Source organism: Scyliorhinus torazame, chromosome 21 (genome assembly GCF_047496885.1).
Source record: "Scyliorhinus torazame isolate Kashiwa2021f chromosome 21, sScyTor2.1, whole genome shotgun sequence".
NCBI lineage: Eukaryota > Metazoa > Chordata > Chondrichthyes > Carcharhiniformes > Scyliorhinidae > Scyliorhinus > Scyliorhinus torazame.
In genome coordinates, this window is record NC_092727.1 from 118822455 (window position 1) to 118841493 (window position 19039).

General features: G+C 45.6%; 1 protein-coding gene across 13 annotated transcripts in view; it reads left to right on the plus strand.

The window, feature by feature from the left end:
• The window catches only part of raraa (retinoic acid receptor, alpha a), a 756690-nt gene that overhangs the window by 726030 nt on the left and 11621 nt on the right, over positions 1–19039 (plus strand). For all 13 annotated transcript variants that reach the window (XM_072487386.1, XM_072487388.1, XM_072487385.1 and 10 more), the window contains 2 exons: positions 947–1123; positions 10557–10761. In XM_072487386.1, coding sequence (XP_072343487.1) covers positions 947–1123; positions 10557–10761 — 382 coding nt within the window. The remainder of the gene's footprint in view (positions 1–946; positions 1124–10556; positions 10762–19039) is intronic.

Sequence of the window (19039 nt, forward strand, 5' to 3'; positions counted from 1 at the left end):
AATTACGATCAACTACATCTTCATCAGAATTTGAAACAAATTAATTATGTAGATCATCAAGTAACTTTTGCAATTGTGGACGTGTCATGCCTTCTGCAAATAAAGTGGGAAACCAGTCTAATAGCAAGAATGTGATAAAACATTTTGTTGTCCATGCTGCAATTTACTCTTTGGGCTTCTGTCAGGGGAAGCTATGTGTCAGGAGCAAGAATAATGTAAAATTGCACCTGATATGCATTTAAGAAGGGGCCAAGCACACATTTCGGACTCCTTTATATCATTAATTCACAGAAGAATTGATGCTGCTTACATGTTTTCCCTATTCAGCTCACCTAATGTTTTTCGCTTTCATTTAAAATAAATCTATCCAAAAACGCTGGATTGCTGAATAATTAATGTTTTAAAACCAGCCATTTCCCTCAATTTCAGTGGCTGGTGCTTGGCTTACAGAAGAAAATAACCATTTCTCTGTTTTCGGTTCCAAAGGAACCTGTGCCCTTTAATCACGTATTCATACCTCAATCTCGTGTCGGTTATTTTGAAGGGAAAAGTATGGGGAGTGCCACTCGGAATTTAATGTCACCCACACATTAAACGTGAATGGACCGATCCTGCAATAGCATTCTCTGATCCAGTTTATTCTGCAGTAAATCAGGAAGGGTAATAATACAAACTGAGGGGTTGGAATTGGATGCAACTCCTATTAATGTATAAATAGATTTCAGTGTCTGGTTTCATGTGTATACAGTTTTTTGTCAGAGGGAAATGGATGTGACAATAACTATAAAGTTTTCATTGCAGGTGGTAGAAACAGGATTATTTTTCATGTGAATGTTTAGTATTTATATTGCTGTGGATAAAGAAACAAAGCTGAATATATTTTGGAAATGATCATGCTGGAGCTCTCCATTTTTCCTATTCTGACGTCACTCTGTTTCCTTTGCAGAATAACAGTGCTGAACAGCGGGTAACGTTAGACATTGACCTCTGGGACAAGTTCAGCGAACTCTCGACTAAGTGCATTATCAAGACAGTCGAGTTTGCCAAACACCTGCCTGGGTTTACCACTCTAACCATCGCTGACCAAATCACCCTTCTCAAAGCTGCCTGCCTAGACATCTTGGTGAGTACAATTTCTCTGTTTTATCACTTATTTCTTACAAATGTCTTGTCTGTTTTCCTCTACAGAAGATACTGATTCCTTTCTCCATGGGCACAGTCTGCCTAGTCCTAAATAGATTTGGAAATTCTTCACATATGATCTGTACCGACACGGTGGCGCAGTGGTTAGCACTGCTGCCTCGCAGCGTCAGGGACCGGGTTCGATTCCGACCTTGGGTGACTGTGTGGAGTTTGCATGATCTCTCCATGTCTGTGTGGGTTTCCTCCGGAGGCTCCATAGAACATAGAACATAGAAAATACAGCACAGAACAGGCCCTTCGGCCCACGATGTTGTGCCGAACCTTTGTCCTAGATTAATCATAGATTATCATTGAATCTACAGTGCAGAAGGAGGCCATTCGGCCCCCTGAGTCCGCACCAGCTCTTGGAAAGAGCACCCTACCCAAACTCAACACCTCCACCCAACACCAAGGGCAATTTGGACATTAAGGGCAATTTATCATTGGCCAATTCACCTAACCCGCACATCTTTGGACTGTGGGAGGAAACCGGAGCACCCGGAGGAAACCCACGCAGACACGGGGAGGACGTGCAGACTCCGCACAGACAATGACCCAAGCCGGAATCGAACCTGGGACCATGGATCTGTGAAGCAATTGTGCTATCCACAATGCTACCGTGCTGCCCTTAAGAACAAATAAATCTACACTATATCATTTTCCCGTAATCCATGTACCTATCCAACAGCTGCTTGAAGGTCACTAATGTTTCCGACTCAACTACTTCCACAGGCAGTGCATTCCATGCCCCCACTACTCTCTGGGTAAAGAACCTACCTCTGATATCCCTCCTATATCTTCCACCTTTCACCTTAAATTTATGTCCCTTGTAATGGTGTGTTCCACCTGGGGAAAAAGTCTCTGACTGTCTACTCTATCTATTCCCCTGATCATCTTATAAACCTCTATCAAGTCGCCCCTCATCCTTCTCCGCTCTAATGAGAAAAGGCCTAGCACCCTCAACCTTTCCTCGTAAGACCTACTCTCCATTCCAGGCAACATCCTGGTAAATCTTCTTTGCACCTTTTCCAGAGCTTCCACATCCTTCCTAAAATGAGGCGACCAGAACTGTACACAGTACTCCAAATGTGGCCTTACCAAAGTTTTGTACAGCTGCATCATCACCTCACGGCTCTTAAATTCAATCCCTCTGTTAATGAACGCGAGCACACCATAGGCCTTCTTCACAGCTCTATGCACTTGAGTGGCAACTTTCAAAGATGTATGAACATAGACCTCAAGGTCTCTCTGCTCCTCCACAATGCCAAGAACTCTACCGTTAACCCTGTATTCCGCATTCATATTTGTCCTTCCAAAATGGACAACCTCACACTTTTCAGGGTTAAACTCCATCTGCCACTTCTCAGCCCAGCTCTGCATCCTATCTATGTCTCTTTGCAGCCGACAACAGCCCTCCTTACTATCCACAACTCCACCAATCTTCGTATCGTCTGCAAATTTACTGACCCACCCTTCAACTCCCTCATCCAAGTCATTAATGAAAATCACAAACAGCAGAGGACCCAGAACTGATCCCTGCGGTACACCACTGGTAACTTGAATCCAGGCTGAATATTTGCCATCCACCACCACTCTCTGACTTCTATCGGTTAGCCAGTTCGTTATCCAACTGGCCAAATTTCCCACTATCCCATGCCTCCTTACTTTGTGCAGAAGCCTACCATGGGGAACTTTATCAAATGCCTTACTAAAATCCATGTACACTACATCCACTGCTTTACCTTCATCCACATGCTTGGTCACCTCCTCAAAGAATTCAATAAGATTTGTAAGGCAAGACCTACCCCTCACAAATCCGTGCTGACTATCCCTAATCAAGCAGTGTCTTTCCAGATGCTCAGAAATCCTATCCTTCAGTACCCTTTCCATTACTTTGCCTACCACCGAAGTAAGACTAACTTACTCCAGTTTCGCCCCACAGTCCAAAGATGTGCAGGTTAGGTGGATTAGCCAAGCTAAATTGACCTTTGTTAAGTGGGGTTACAAAGTTGCAGGAGGGTCAGCCTAAGGAGGGTGCTCTTTCGTAGGGTCAGTGCAGACTCGATGGCTGAATGGCCTCCTTCTGCACTGTAGGGGTTCTATGCCAGTAGATGTTTTACTTCAGTGAGACAGAGCGCAGTTAATTTTTTTAAATTCCTTTTTACAGGATGTGGGCTTCCCTGGCTGGGACAGCATTTATTACTCATCCCTAATTTCCCTTGATAAGGTGGTGGTGAGCTGCCTTCTTGAACCACTGTAGTCCCTGTGGTGTAGATACATCCACTGTGCTATTAGGGAGGGAGTTCCAGGACTTTGATCCAGTGACAGTGAAAGAACAGCAATACATTTCCAAGTCAGGATGGTGAGTGACTTGGAGGGGAACTTTCAGGTGATGGTGTCCCATGTATCTGCTGCCCTTGACCTTCTAGATGGTGGTGGTTGTAGGTTTGGAAGGTGCTGGTGAAGGAGCCTTGGTGAGTTCCACCTTGTAAATGGTACACCCTACTGCTACTATGTGTCGGCGGAGGAGGGAATGAATGATTGTGCCGGGGTGCCAATCAAGCAGGCTGTTTTGTCCGGGATGGTGTTGAACTTCTTGATTATTGTTGGAGCTGCAGTCATCCAGAGAAGTAGAGATTATTCCATCATACTTCTGACGTGTGCCTTGTAGGTGCTGGACAGGTTTGGGAAATCAGGAGGTGAGTTACCCGCTGCAGTATTCCTAAATCTCTGACTCGCTCTTGTAGCCAGAGTATTTATACGGCTGGTCCAGTTGTGTTTCTGGTCAACAGAAACCCCCCAGGAAGTTGGTAGTGGGGGATTTAGTGATGGAAATGCCATTGAATGTTGAGGGGCGATGGTTTGATTCTCTCATTGGAGATGATCATTGCCTGACATTTGTGTGGTGTGAATGTTGCTTGCAGCTTGTCAGCACAAGCCTGGATATTGTCCAGGTCTTGCTGGATTGGCACGTGGACTGTTTCCGTGTCTGAAGAGTCACAAATGGTGCTGAGCATTATGCAATCATCGCAAACATCTCCACTTCTGACCTTATATTAGAAGGTAGTTCATTGACAAAGCAGCTGAAGATGGTTGGGCCTAGGACACTACCCTGAGGAACTCCCGCAGTAATATTATGGGACTGGGATGACAGACCTCCAACAACCACAACCTTTGTGCCAAATGTGACGGCAAACAGTGGAGAGTTTTCCCCCCGATTCCCAAGGACTCCAGTTTTACTAGGGCTCCTTGATGCCAAACTCGGCCAAATGCTGCCTTGATATCAAGTAGGGTCTGTTCTTCATATGACCGCTGGATAGTAAACTGGAGCAGGAACACTGCCTGATTTATTTCACCTCCCTAGCCCAGGGAGGCCGAAGCCTGCCGTAGTACCCCAGCTCCTGTGCTGGTTAAAATCAGCTTGCTACAGATTAGGGATCGAATCTGGGAACTCCCGGTGTGTACAGTTTGATTCTGTACAGCCTTTACCGTCAGAATCATTAGAGAATCACCAGGCTCTTGCTTTAGCACTAATCCAGGTGAGAGATGGAAATGTTTCCAATACATGTTAAACACTTGCAGAGAAGGGTCAACTCGGTTACAGCAGACTAAATGCAAGGTGTCCTTTCCTTGCACATCAAAGCATTTTAGTATCAAAGCAAGCAGCAGTAACACAGAAAAGTTCTGCTGATGCTAACCCACAACTTTAACAGACTGCAGATACTGGACCATATCAACAGAACTGAAAGGGTTTCATCCCTTGGCACTTGCAACAATCTGGCACCACAAAGCCAAGCCTAGTGGCTTCTGGCCTTTCTCTGCAACTTCTTTGAATGAGTTAGCACAGAAAGGCAGGAGTCAGTCCATCGATGGCTGTTAGTGAACCTAACATTTGGTGCCTGCGGGAGACTTTGTTTAAATGTAAATTGAGTTTATTTTTAGCTAATCTCAGTCTGGGTGGCGCAATAAGTAGTACACTGGATAAGAGAGAAATCAGTTAAGGCTCCCTAATGGCATCCAGTGATCCCTTCCCCTGAGTGCAGGTGGCTATTGGATGATTGGTTTAAGAAACGTTTGCAACACTTATTGTCTTGCGTCATGTGTGAAGAATAGTGGCTTTGACAAGAAGCGCAATGGGCACCTGTGAATATCGTTGTTAACACTAAAACAGTGTTAACCGCAGGGCAAGAGTTATATCTGCGGGAAAGGCAATTATGATGCCATGAGGCAAGACTTAGGATGCATCGGATGGAGAGGAAAACTGCAATGAAAATGTGGAGCTTGTTCAAGGAACAGCTACTGCGTGTCCTTGATAAGTATGTACCTGTCAGGCAGGGAGGAAGTGGTCGAGCAAGGGAACCGTGGTTTATTAAAGCAGTCGAAACACTTGTCAAGAGGAAGAAGGAGGCTTATATAAAGATGATGTGGAGATGCCGCCGTTGGACTGGGGTGAGCACAGTACGAAGTCTTATAACACCAGGTTAAAGACCAACAGGTTTGTTTTGATGTCACTAGCTTTCGGAGCGCTGCGCCTTCCTCAGGTGAATGAAGAGGTCTGTTCCAGAAACATATATATAGACAAATTCAAAGATGCCAAACAATGCTTGGAATGCGAGCATTAGCAGGTGATTAAATCTTTACAGATCCAGAGATGGGGTAACCTCAGGTTAAAGAGGTGTGAATTGCGTCAAGCCAGGACAGTTGGTAGGATTTCGCAGGCCAGATGGTGGGGGATGAATGTAATGCGACATGAATCCCAGATCCCAGTTGAGGCCGCACTCATGTGTGCGGAACTTGGCTATAAGTTTCTGCTCGGCGATTCTGCGTTGTCTGAGACGCTGCGACAACGAATGAACGGACATCGCGCAACAATCAACAGGCAGGAATGTTCCCTTCCAGTCGGGGAACACTTCCGCAGTCAAGGGCATTCAGCCTCTGATCTCCGGGTAAGCGTTCTCCAAGGCGGCCTTCAGGACGCGCGACAACGCAGAATCGCCGAGCAGAAACTTATAGCCAAGTTCCGCACACATGAGTGCGGCCTCAACCGGGACCTGGGATTCATGTCGCATTACATTCATCCCCCACCATCTGGCCTGCGAAATCCTACCAACCGTCCTGGCTTGATAAAATTCACACCTCTTTAACCTGGGGTTACCCCATCACTGGATCTGTAAAGATTTAATCACCTGCTAATGGTCGCATTCCAAGCATTGTTTGGCATCTTTGAATTTGTCTATATATATATGTTTCTGGAACATACCTCTTCATTCACCTGAGGAAGGAGCAGCGCTCCGAAAGCTAGTGACATCGAAACAAACCTGTTGGACTTTAACCTGGTGTTGTAAGACTTCGTACTATGTAAAGATGAGACATGAAGGTTCAGTTAGGGCGCTCGAGAGTTACAAGTTAGCTAGGAAGGACCTAAAGAGAGAGCTAAGAAGAGCCAGGAGGGGACATGAGAAGTCTTTGGCAGGTAGGATCAAAGATAACCCTAAAGCTTTCTAGAGATATGTCTGGAATAAACAAATGACTAGGGTAAGAGTAGGGCCAGTCAAGGACAGTAGTGGGAAGTTGTGCTTGGAGTCCGAGGAGATAGGAGAGGTGCTAAATGAATATTTTTCGTCAGTATTCACACAGGAAAAAGACAATGTTGTCGAGGAGAATACTGAGATTCAGGTTATTAGACTAGAAGGGCTTGAGGTTCATGAGGAGGAGGTGTTAGCAATTCTGGGAAGTGTGAAAATAGATAAGTCTCCTGGGCTGGATGGGATTTATCCTAGGATTCTCTGGGAAGCTAGGGAGGAGATTGCTGAGTCTTTGGCTTTGATCTTTAAGTCATCTTTGTCTACAGGAATAGTGCCAGAAGACTGGAGGATAGCAAATGTTGTCCCCTTGTTCAAGAAGGGGAGTAGAGACAACCCAGGTAACTATGGACCAGTGAGCCTTACTTCTGTTGTGGGCAAAATCTTGGAAAGGTTTATAAGAGATAGGATGTATAATCATCTGGAAAGGTATAATTTGATTAGAGATAGTCAACACGGTTTTGTGAAGTGTAAGTCGTGCCTCACAAACCTTATTGAGTTCTTTGAGAAGGTGACCAAACAGGTGGATGAGGGTAAAGCAGTTGATGTGGTGTATATGGATTTCAGTAAAGTGTTTGATAAGGTTCCCCACGGTAGGCTACTGCAGAAAATACAGAGGCATGGGATGCAGGGTGATTTAGCAGTTTGGATCAGAAATTGGCTAGCTGGAAGAAGACATAGAGTGGTGGTTGATGGGAAATGTTCAGACTGGAGTCCAGTTACTAGTGGTGTACCACAAGGATCTGTTTTGGGGCCACTGCTGTTTGTCATTTTTATAAATGACCTGGAGTAAATTTGCAGATGACACTAAAGTCGGTGGAGTTGTGGACAGTGCGGAAGGATGTTACAAGTTACAGAGGGACATAGATAAGCTGCAGCGCTGGGCTGAGAGGTGGCTAATGGAGTTTAATGCAGAAAAGTGTGAGGTGATTCATTTTGGAAGGAATAACAGGAAGACAGAGTACTGGGCTAATGGTAAGATTCTTGGCAGTGTGGCTGAGCAGAGAGATCCATGTACATAGATCCCTGAAAGTTGCCACCCAGGTTGAGAGGGTTGTTAAGAAGGCGTACGGTGTGTTAGCTTTTATTGGCAGAGGGATTGAGTTTCGGAGCCATGAGGTCATGTTGCAGCTGTACAAAACTCTGGTGCGGCCGCATTTGGAGTATCATGTGCAATTCTGGTCGCCGCATTATAGGAAGGATGTGGAAGCATTGGAAAGGGTGCAGAGGAGATTTACTAGAATGTTGCCTGGTATGGAGGGAAGATCTTATGAGGAAAGGCTGAGGGACTTGAGGCTGTTTTCATTAAAGAGAAGAAGGTTAAGAGGTGACTTAATTGAGGCATACAAGATGATCAGAGGATTGGATAGGGTGGACAGTGAGAGCCTTTTTCCTCGGATGGTGATGTCTAGCACGAGGGGACATAGCTTTAAATTGAGGGGAGATAGATATAAGACAGATGTCAGAGGTAGGTTCTTTACTCAGAGAGTAGTAAGGGCGTGGAATGCCCTGCCTGCAACAGTAGTGGACTCACCAACACTAAGGGCATTCAAATGGTCATTGGATAGACATGGACATCTGGGCTTTAGAGTGGTTTCACAGGTCGGCGCAACATCGAGGGCCGAAGGGCCTGTACTGCTCTATGTTCTAGTGATTCGTGCATGTCAGTATGGCCTAAGAGACATGTATACGACACGTCATTGTGCTGTAACAGTTTAGGCCATTTGATATCAATGTTGAGTATCTGAACTATATACCTGTATTGATCGTGAAACTGAAGAGTTGAGGCCAGATTTTGACTATTGAGGCAGGTAGTTCAAGTTGGGAAATTTCTTGACTCGTCAGACCCGTCTCATATTCTCCACATTCATTTTTTTTAATTTAGAGTACCCAATTATTATTATTTTTTCAATTAAGGGGCAATTTAGCGTGGCCAATCCACCTAACCTGCACATCTTTGGGTTGTGGGGGCGAGACCCACGCAGACACAGGGAGAATGTGCAAACTCCACATGGACAGTGACCGGGATTCGAACCCGGGTCCTCAGCGCCGTAGGCAGCAGTGCTAACCACTGTGCCACATGCCGCCCTTTATTCTCCACATTCATAATGGCACAATGATAGCCCTTTTTTTAAAAATGTCAAAATGGGCTCTATTGAAACTGCAAGACCAGATGCTACTTTTATTTTCTAGCCTATATCTGCCAATCAAAGCAGTGGACCAGCGTGGTCTTGTTAACTCTCACTGGCAGCTGCAGCCTGTTTTTCCAAGTTTAAAGAGCGGGGTGTTTAAGGAACTTCAGATCCTGACAGTTATGCCGACCTTAAAGATGCATGGCATTAATGGTAAAGTAATGGCATGGATAGAGGATTGGTTAATTAATAGAAAGCAAAGAGTGGGGATTAATGGGTGTTTCTCTGGTTGGTAATCAGTAGCTAGTGGTGTCCCTCAGATATCAGTGTTGGGCCCACAATTGTTCACAATATACATCGATGAGTTGGGGACCAAGTGCAATGTGACCAAGTTTGCAGACGGCACTAAGATGAGTGGTGAAGCAAAAAGTGCAGAGGATATTGGAAGTCTGCAGAGGGATTTGGGTAGGTTAAATGAATGGACTAGGGTCTGGCAGATGGAGTACAATGCTGATAAATGTGAGGTTATCCATTTTAGTAGGAATAACAGCAAAAGGGATGATTATTTAAATGATAAAATATTAAAACATGCTGCTGTGCAGAGAGACCTGCGTGTGCTAGTGCATGAGTCGCAAAAAGTTGGTTTACAGGTGCAACAGGTGATTAAGAAGGCAAATGGAGTTTTGTCCTTCATTACTAGAGGGATGGAGTTTGAGACTAGGGAGGTTATGCTGCAATTGTATAAGGTGTTAGTGAGGCCACACCTGGAGTATTGTGTTCAGTTTTGGTCTCCTTACTTGAGAAAGGAAGAATTGGCACTGGAGGGTGTGCAGAGGAGATTCACTAGGTTAATCCCAGAGCTGAAGGGGTTGGATTACAAGGAGAGCTTGAGTAGACTGGGACTGTACTCGTTGGAATTTAGAAAGGTGTGGGGGGATCTTATAGAAACATATAAAATTATGAAGGGAATAGATAGGATAGATGCGGGCAGGTTGTTTCCACTGGCGGGTGAAAGCAGAACTAGGGAGCATAGCCTCAAAATAAGGGGAAGTAGATTTAGGACTGAGCTTAGGAGGAACTTCTTCACCCAAAGGGTTGTGAATCTATGGAATTCCTTGCCCTGTGAAGCAGTAGAGGCTCCTTCATTAAATGTTTTTTAAGATAAAGATAGATAGTTTTTTGAAGAATAAAGGGATTAAGGGTGATGGTGTTCGGGCGGAAAGTGGAGCTGAGTCAACAAAAGATCAGCCATGATCTCATTGAATGGTGGAGCAGGCTGGAGGGGCCAGATGGCCGACTCCTGCTCCTAGTTCTTATGTTCTTATGTCCTTAACTGCCCTTTAAGAGTTTTTACATCTACTCCAACAATTTGTGACTCCCATGCTGTGGGTTAAGACCCTTGCGACAGCAAGAATGGGGTCCGTATGAACTCAACACTGAATTCAAATGGCCCTGCTGAGTTTGAATTCCCCTCCTGTGTGAATCCCACCCTGCCCCTTTTCCCATACTGGCAAAAACAAAGGATCTGTTGTAAATGGGGGCGGGGTTTGCAGCATCCAGGTCCCACCCACAATTTTTCAGGTTTGTGGTGTCTTTCTGACTCGCTGACTATCTGGCCCTTGATTGGCATGCACTGAATTGTGTTTCTTTATTTCCTTAGATTCTGCGAATCTGTACCAGGTACACCCCTGACCAGGACACCATGACTTTTTCTGATGGCCTTACGTTGAACAGGACACAGATGCATAATGCAGGCTTTGGCCCCCTCACCGATCTGGTTTTTGCGTTTGCCAATCAATTACTGCCACTGGAGATGGACGATGCAGAAACTGGGCTTCTTAGTGCCATCTGCCTCATATGTGGAGGTAAGTAAGAAAATACTATAATTTACCACCGTTCACGAGAGCTGCAGATGGGAACTGCATTGTATTATGTTACGATGTGGAAAATTAATAGATATTAACATGATGACTTTACTGTTCACAATTGCTTCATGATTAATAATGGTAAATTAATTGGAGCCTTTTTTTATTCTTCCATGGGATATCGGTGTCCCTGGCTGGGCCAGCATTGTTGCCCATCCCTAATTGCCCTTGAGAATAGGGCAGAGGCAGCCTCCTTAAACAGCTGAGGTCCATCTGATATAGGTACATCTGCAGTGCTGTTAGGAAGGCAGTTCCAGAATTTTGATCCAGCAACAGCGAAGAAATGGCGATTATATTTGCAAGTCAAGATGCTGTGTGGCTTGAAGGGAATGTAAAAGGGGTACACGCAAGGGAGCAGCAATCACAGAAAAAATAAGATTTTCAACAAGTTTTGAGAGGGATACTGATAATACGATGCCCAAAGTAATTGGGGAAAAGAAAAACAAAGTATGAAGGTCGGGCCTAAGCAAGGCAAATTAGAGGGAAACAATCGCCAAACAGACGGCAACATTTAAACAGCGAGATTAGTAAAGTTCAGGAGGAATATATTCCACTCAAAAATTAAGAACCAAAATGGTCAAGATGCTGTAGATAAATAAAGAGGACGATTAAATTCAAGTTGAAGAAAAAGCCAGATACCAAAGGTTTATGGAGAGGGTACAGAATAGCAAAATATTAGACCAAGGTTGAGCCACTTCAGTTACATGGAGAGGCAAGTGAATTTGAAACTGGTCTGCGAGCAGGGATGGTTAAGGGGATATTTCACGGGGTTTTCAAAACGAAGATGGGTTTTGATAGAGTTAACAGGGAGAAATTGTTTTTCTTGGCAGGAAAGATAGTAACGGGGCACATTCTTAAGATTACTGGCTAAGGGGAGGTACTACGAATGTTTTTCCTTTTTATGCAGTAAGATTTGTGACCTGCAATGCAACGCCTGAAAAGATGGTGGAAGCAGATTCAATTACATTTTGCTAAAGAGATTTGGTGAAAACTTGCAAATTAAAGGATTTCAGGGCAATGGGCGTAGAGCGGGGTATGGGACTGATTGGAGCAAAGGCAAGAGGCCTCCTTCTGTGCTGTCGGGGTGTATGATTATAAGTATATTAATGAGAAAGGAGGTAAGGACATAGGGGAATATAAAACGCTATGGGAAGAGGTTAAACAGGCAAGGGGGAAATATGAAATTAAAATATCAAAGAAATTAAGAATTATGAATTATTCCGTACGCACATGAATAGCCAGAGGAAACTAAGGTAGGAATAGGTCCACAGAAGGAAGAACAAGATAAATTTGCAGAGGATAATTCTAAAATGACAGCGAAATTGAATAGATACTGCACCTCTCTTTTCACTGACATGAGTAACAAAGAGGGAATTACAACAATAGAAAAAGTCACCGGATATTACAACGGTTAGGGTAGAAAGAAAATACTTGGCCAAAGTAGCCACATTTATGACAATAAAGCACAGGGTCCAGATGGATTTCACCAATGGTTGCTCAAAGGAATTGGAGCCCAGTAGCAGTAAAATTCTAGTCCATAGTCTGCAAGCAGATGAAATTTACTCATTGGATTTCATGGTAATGGCCTTTTAGAAACCGGGACACATAGAGAAGTAAGTGACAATGTCATCTTAGCATTGGAAGTCACACAGTCATTTAAGCAGCTTTGCCTGTCAGAAACACTGTGGAGTTAGGGTACAGTAACAGCTAATGGCACGGATACAATGTAAAAATAATATATACATTATATTGCTTTACAATAAGCTTTGTATAAAAAGCTTTTTAAAAATAAATTTAGAGGACCCAATTCTTCTTTCCAAATAAGGGGCAATTTAGTGTGGGTTGTGGGGGTGAGACCCACGCGGACACGGGGAGAATGTGCAAACTCCACACGGACAGTGACCCCGGGTCCGTGATTGAACCCGAGTCCTTGGTGCCGTGATGCTGCAGTGCTAACCACTGCGCGCCGTGCCGCCCAGGCTTTTTATAAAAAGCTGATGATGATTTCCCATCGAGTGCATTCATTGAAAATAGATGACGGATGCACTTTGCCTTTGACCAACTAAAAAGCACAAACAGATCATTCCCCCAAACGCAAATCAACCATTCTCCAGGCTGCAGGCTTTAGAGCCAATTGAGTGTTGAGATGATTGACAATGACGTGGATAGTTTCTTCTGAGTGAATTCTAAATACTGTCAACGCTAGACTTTTTTATTTTATGATAGAGTTTAAGCTGCACTGTAATTTGGGGTCATGCTCCCCTATTCAAAGAGCACCTGAATGTCCACATCAAATGCTTGACATTGGCAGGGTATTTTAATCCTGCATTTACTGTCTTTGCTGGCAAGAGTTGATATGAATGGTGTACTGTGGGGAGAGTAACTTTTTTCACTATAGATTGAAAGTAGAGGAAAATATAGTCTGAAAGATGCAGCTGTCCCTCTCTCACAAACACACACATGCACGCACACCCCACCACGCACACAAAGCCACAAGCACACACGTGCACATAAACACACAGAGTGAGAGGCACAGAAACATGAGGCAAATTACTTGAACATATTCACAATTTCAACCACCATTGCTTTTAGAAACATAGAAAATAGGAGCAGGAGGAGGCCATTCAGCCCTTCGAGCCTGCTACGCCATTCATTATGATCATGGCTGATCATCCAACTCGGTAACCTGTTCCTGCTATCGCCCCATGCCCTTTGATTCTTTACGCCCCAAGAGCTACATCTAACTCCTTCCTCAAATCATACAGAGTGGAATTCTCCATCCCGGGACGCCCGCATCGCGTTCTCCGGGATGGAGGACCGGGCATCAGGGGTAAAACGGGATCAACGCTTGGCGCCGACCCAGTCATGATGCTCCAACATCCCGCTGGCGACTGCGTGCCAATGGGGCGATGTAAATGAATGCAAAAGGGTCTTAATGACTCATTTGTATCCGTTTAGTGGGCCTGGCAACTGATGCTCCAGCCCTCCGTGATTCTCCAGTACCCACGGCCAGGAATCGCATGGGTGTGGATCCCGTTGTGTTCTCTACCAGTATGGCCCTGGTTTGGTGGTGTGGTGGGCCAAAGGGGTAACTGCCCTTGTCCCAATGAGGTCCACCACACCAGGACCATGCTGGAAGAGGCCATCCAAGCCCAACCGAGGGCCACCCCCACAGTGCACTGCCTGTTTATTCCCCCCCCCAACCCCACCACCACCACCAAGGGACCCCCACAGGAATCCCTGTAATATGGGGACTGCCCACAGGAACCCCTTGCCTAAAGGGAGCTTCCTCCACACACAACCCCCATTCCGTCCACAGAAAAGAGACCCCTGTCTGGAAGCTAGAGTAAAGTCCAGACGGGACAGTGAGAAGAATTACATCTTAAAGCTCCATGTGTCCATTCCTCGAAGGAGAACAGCTTTCTAGTAGTGGTCTGTGATTGACAGCTTGTACAAACCATCGACAGCTTTGATTCATTCATTTCCCTTCACAGTTCAATGGCCCAACTGGTGAAACCCCAATGTTTACAAACATTGACCAAGAGAGGTAAGTGCATCCCAAGCACTAAGTACATTCCAATCACTCAAATTGTGCGATTGCACTGCACTTACCTCCCTTTGATGTGGTCCGTGGTGGGGGGTCCCTTTGGCAGGGGACCCTGTGATGTGGGGGTCCCCCTATTACAGTGGTCCTTGTGGGGGGTCCCTTTGGTCAGGGGGGGTCCCCTTTTACAGTGGTCCCTTTGGGATCTCCCTATTACAGGGGTCCCTGTGAGGGTCTCCCTATTACAGAGGTCCCTGTGAGGGTCTCCCTATTACAGGGGTCCCTGTGGGGGTCTCTCTATTACAGGGGTCCCTGGTGAGGGTCTCCCTATTACAAGGCTCCCTGGGGAGGGTCTCCCTATTACAGAGGTCCCTCAGGGAGGCTGGTCACCCCCGTACTTGGGTGTAGGAGGGGGGCACCCAGGTAATCTGGGGGTGGGGAGCTGCTGTGCCATGTGTGGGGGGTTTGGGCTGCTTTGCGGTGTGGTGGCTGGCTGCGAGACCTTGCTATCGGGCTGAGCATTGAAAATGGTGCCCAATAGCAGAAATCCTTATTTGCATGGCAAGGAACACCAATTACTTGCTGGTTTGCACTCCCAGGGGGATCATAAACCGGTTGCAATTCACCGCCGGCTGGAGAACATAGGGCGGAATTCTCCATTGCCCAACGCCGATATCATAATCGCCGATCGGGCAGAGAATTCCTTTTGAAGCCGCGATTGGACGCTCTGCCTCCTCCAAAACGACGTCATCGGGGAGTACGCCGCTCGCTGTTGGGACCGCCTCAGGACGTCACCTGAAGGCCTTCCCCTGATGCTCTGCCCCTGATGGGCTGACTTCCCGATGGCGCAGGACATGTCAGCTCTGAATTTCCGGCAACCTCGTGTGGCGGCTGCGGACTGTGTCCATCGCCGCCACAGTCGTTCGGGGGGGGGGGGGGGCGTTGCGCTGGCCAGGGGTCTTCGGCAGGGGCTGGGGGGGGACTGATGGGGGATGGCGAGGGGGTACGGGGGGGCACTATCTGGCAGGTTGGGACCGTGCGCGGCCGGCACCATGTTGTACGGCGCGACCGCTGCAGGTTGTTGCCGTGCGCGGCCACGGACCCAGACATTCTCCGGCCGTTTTTGGTGCGGGAGCCGGGAATTTTACATCGTGCCGCTGCTCGCCTCTCATCGGTCCCACAATCGGTGAGGGTTTGGCACCGATTTTGTGGCATAAAACGCCACTGTTCCCACACCGCCATCGGCATTTAGCCGCAAAATCATAGAATCCAGCCCATAGCCTTCCAAACACAGAATCCCGCCCAAAACGTTTCGGCCTCGACTGTTTTCTTTGGTAGCGAATCCTACAAGCTCATCACTCCCTACCCTGTCTAGTCCTATTAAAATGTTATAGGTTTCTATGAGATCTCCCCTCATTCTTCTAAACTTGAGGGAATATAATCCTGACCGTCTAAATCTCTCCTCAAACATCAGTCCCGCCATCCCAGGAATCAGTCTCGTAAACCTTTGTTGAACTCCCTCCATAGCAAGAACACCCTTCCTCAGATAAGGCGACCACATTCTTCCCCACCTGTTGCACCTGCATTTATTTCAGCAACTTAGTCAACTTGTCCAAGTCACACTGAAGCATCTCGAGTCTGAACGAACCTGAAACGTCAGCTCCCTCCTCTCCCCACAGAGGCTGTCAGACCTGCTGAGATTGTCCGGTATTTTCTGTTTTTGTTTCAGATTCCAGCCTCCGCAGTAATTTGCTTTTATCTCTGGATTACTAGCCCGGTGGCAATAGTCCAACGCCACCCCCTCCCCCTAATGTGACAAATGTGCTGTTTGCACTAATGCTGATCAGATTTGTGCCAACAGGGTATGGTGCTCTTTCCAAGAGCCGGTGCAGACTCGATGGGCCGAATGGCCACCTTCTGCACTGTAAATTCTATGATAATCTATGAAACAGTTTTTTTAGTGTCCAAGGTAAACAAGCACTAAATGTGCAACTAAGCTGTAATACTGCAAAGTAATGCCACGATTGTTAAAAAGATCGAAAGTCAAATTAACATGGCAGTAAACTGGTTGTTTATGCAAGTGTAATAATTCATTGATAATGTTTCGGTCAAGCTCTTGCCAAAGGAGGGCCTTGAGGAAGTGCAGCATGGATTTACTAGAATAATACCTGGGCTCCAAAGGTTAAATTACAAGGAGAGGCTGCTCAAACCAGGGTTGGATACCCTGGAATTTTTTAGATTAAGGGGTGATTTGATCAAAGTTTTCAAGACTGGAAAGATAGAGAGAAATTATTACATGACAGCGATTGGGGAGTCTCAGATTGGAGGAACCTTGCTGAAAAATTACAGCCTGACCTTTCAGTTGCAAAATTAAGAAACACCTCCGTACACAACAGTTGTCAGAAGTTTGGAAACTTTATTCTGCAAGTACGAGGCAATTGATCAATTGTTAGTTTTAAATCTGAGATTGATAGATGTCTTTTAACCACAGGTATTTAGATATGGAATTAAGTTACAGGTCAGCATCTATCTCACTGAATGCTGCAACAGACCTATACGGACGGTTACTAACCTGTGAATCTTTTTGGGCTGTTTTGTTCCCATTTTCTCTTCCATTCCCTGAAAGTGTTAATCACAACTGAGGTCTGAGTTCTGCATGTGCTGTTCCACCTTTTGGTACTTTGTCCAAGTGTTAATTACCTGGTATGAGTTTAGACGGTGAGTGTTGGCGTGCTGTTTGCCCACGGGGCTGGGTACCACAGCTGAAACCACTCCCATTCTCTCAGTGTCTAGACATGCACACCCCCTGATGAAGTCGCTGGCTGGAGTGGGTTGGTCTTCCTCCTCCCTAAACCCTGGCAAATTGCAGCACCTGAAGCTGCTGATGCCAGCACACTCAGCACAGATCAGGAATTGATCCTTTGTCCTTCTGGTTTTTAATAGTTCAGTCATTACCATCGGAGGAGCTCCTTAATTAGACTTCACTTTTTTTAAAATGATACATTTTTTGGCATAGTTTAAACAAAGCCGTTCTATTCTTTTTAAAAAAAAGATAATAGCTGTCTATGATCTTTTTATTATGACAGCAATATTTTTTTTAAAAATAAATGATGTATAACGCTGCCAGTAAACGCTGCAGGGTTTACAGCTGGGAGAGTTTCAGCTCTGTTAAACAGCAAGTGCTAATTTACAACAGACACTCCAGCTAAAGTGTTACCCAGTTGAAGTGAATTCTTAATCTTCAAGCACAAGAGTCCTTGATGTTTAAGCCGTAGAATGGAGGCCAACCTTGCAACTCTATTAATGCCCACATTTCCCTGATACTTACCTAGCATTGCAAACTAAAATAGGACACTAATGTGGAAAACAGAAAATCACGGAAGTAGGCCACGTTCAGTTGGACTTGGGATAAGGTGCGTTACTTTCTCCAGGTGTTATTCACTGGTGTTGAGGGATTATTTTACCCATCAGGATGGAAAGGATTTGGCATTTTTTTGGTTATACCGGATTCATATTGGTAACAGTATGTAAGAGTTCAGCACAGTCTCCCAGCCCGAATATCCCCACTAAATATTTGAAGAACAGGCACCACCCATGGACACCATTACTGGGCCCTTTCCAATAGAGCCAACTTCCAATAGGACTCAGCAGCCGCACAAACCTTCTGAGAAACATGGTCATCTCCACTCCAACCTCACTCTGCAAGTAACACAGCTTTCTCCAATCTCATCGCACCCACAATGGAACACACAACATCTAACCCTACTGTATTCTGAGGAACACAGCCCCTTTTAGCTTCAGCACATCCTCGCAGGAAAACATCATGCTTTCACCGCTCTGAGGGAAGTAGCGAGCACCAAAGCAGTCCTCACCCCCAGCCACATCTTCCAACTGATACAGCCACCTCCATCCTCACTGAACCCTCTAGCCAATACAGTCACCTGGCAGCCCTATTGCTAAACTTCACTGACTAAACAGAGAAACGCATTGCCAGTTGTCCATCTTTGAAGTTTGACGTGTTTCACGATTGGGAATATTTCAGTTCTGTTGAGTATTAAGTGCACTCCAAATGAAACTTTTACCTTCAATCAGCGTGACATTTATTTGTTCGCCAGCCTAAGAGTCTAGAATGGAGGCAGGTACTAACTTAAATTATGTTGAGGATTGTTCCAAAAAATTACGTCGTACAGGTTCATGATAGCCCACCAAGCCTGTTGTATGGCAGTGTTTAAAGAGACAAATTAAGAAGTAATGACATTATTCAGAGGACTACTGAGCCATATTCAACCGGGAAGTTCAATATTCTTTCTACACTGATTTAACTAATCTTGACCAAGGTTGGGCTAGCGGGATGCTACACATGCCGTCAGTGATCATGGATTCGGGAGGGAGAAATCAGCCAGAGTTCCCACTGTACAGTGATCTCTGCTGGAGTGACGTGTTTGATGCCAGATGTGCAGAACATTGGATCACGGGGGGGTTGTCACTATAATTGGTCAAATCTAAATACAACACTGGCTTTGCTTTTTTTAAAATCTGGTCTCTGGAGTTTTTGCCTCAAGTTTGCTTCATTGCATCTAACCTGCTCTCTGCAGGAGCGAGAAGGGCAGTAATTACATACAATCAAAGTGTACTGCTGGCATCCTGATTTAAAGAGAAGGACCATAGTTTTTC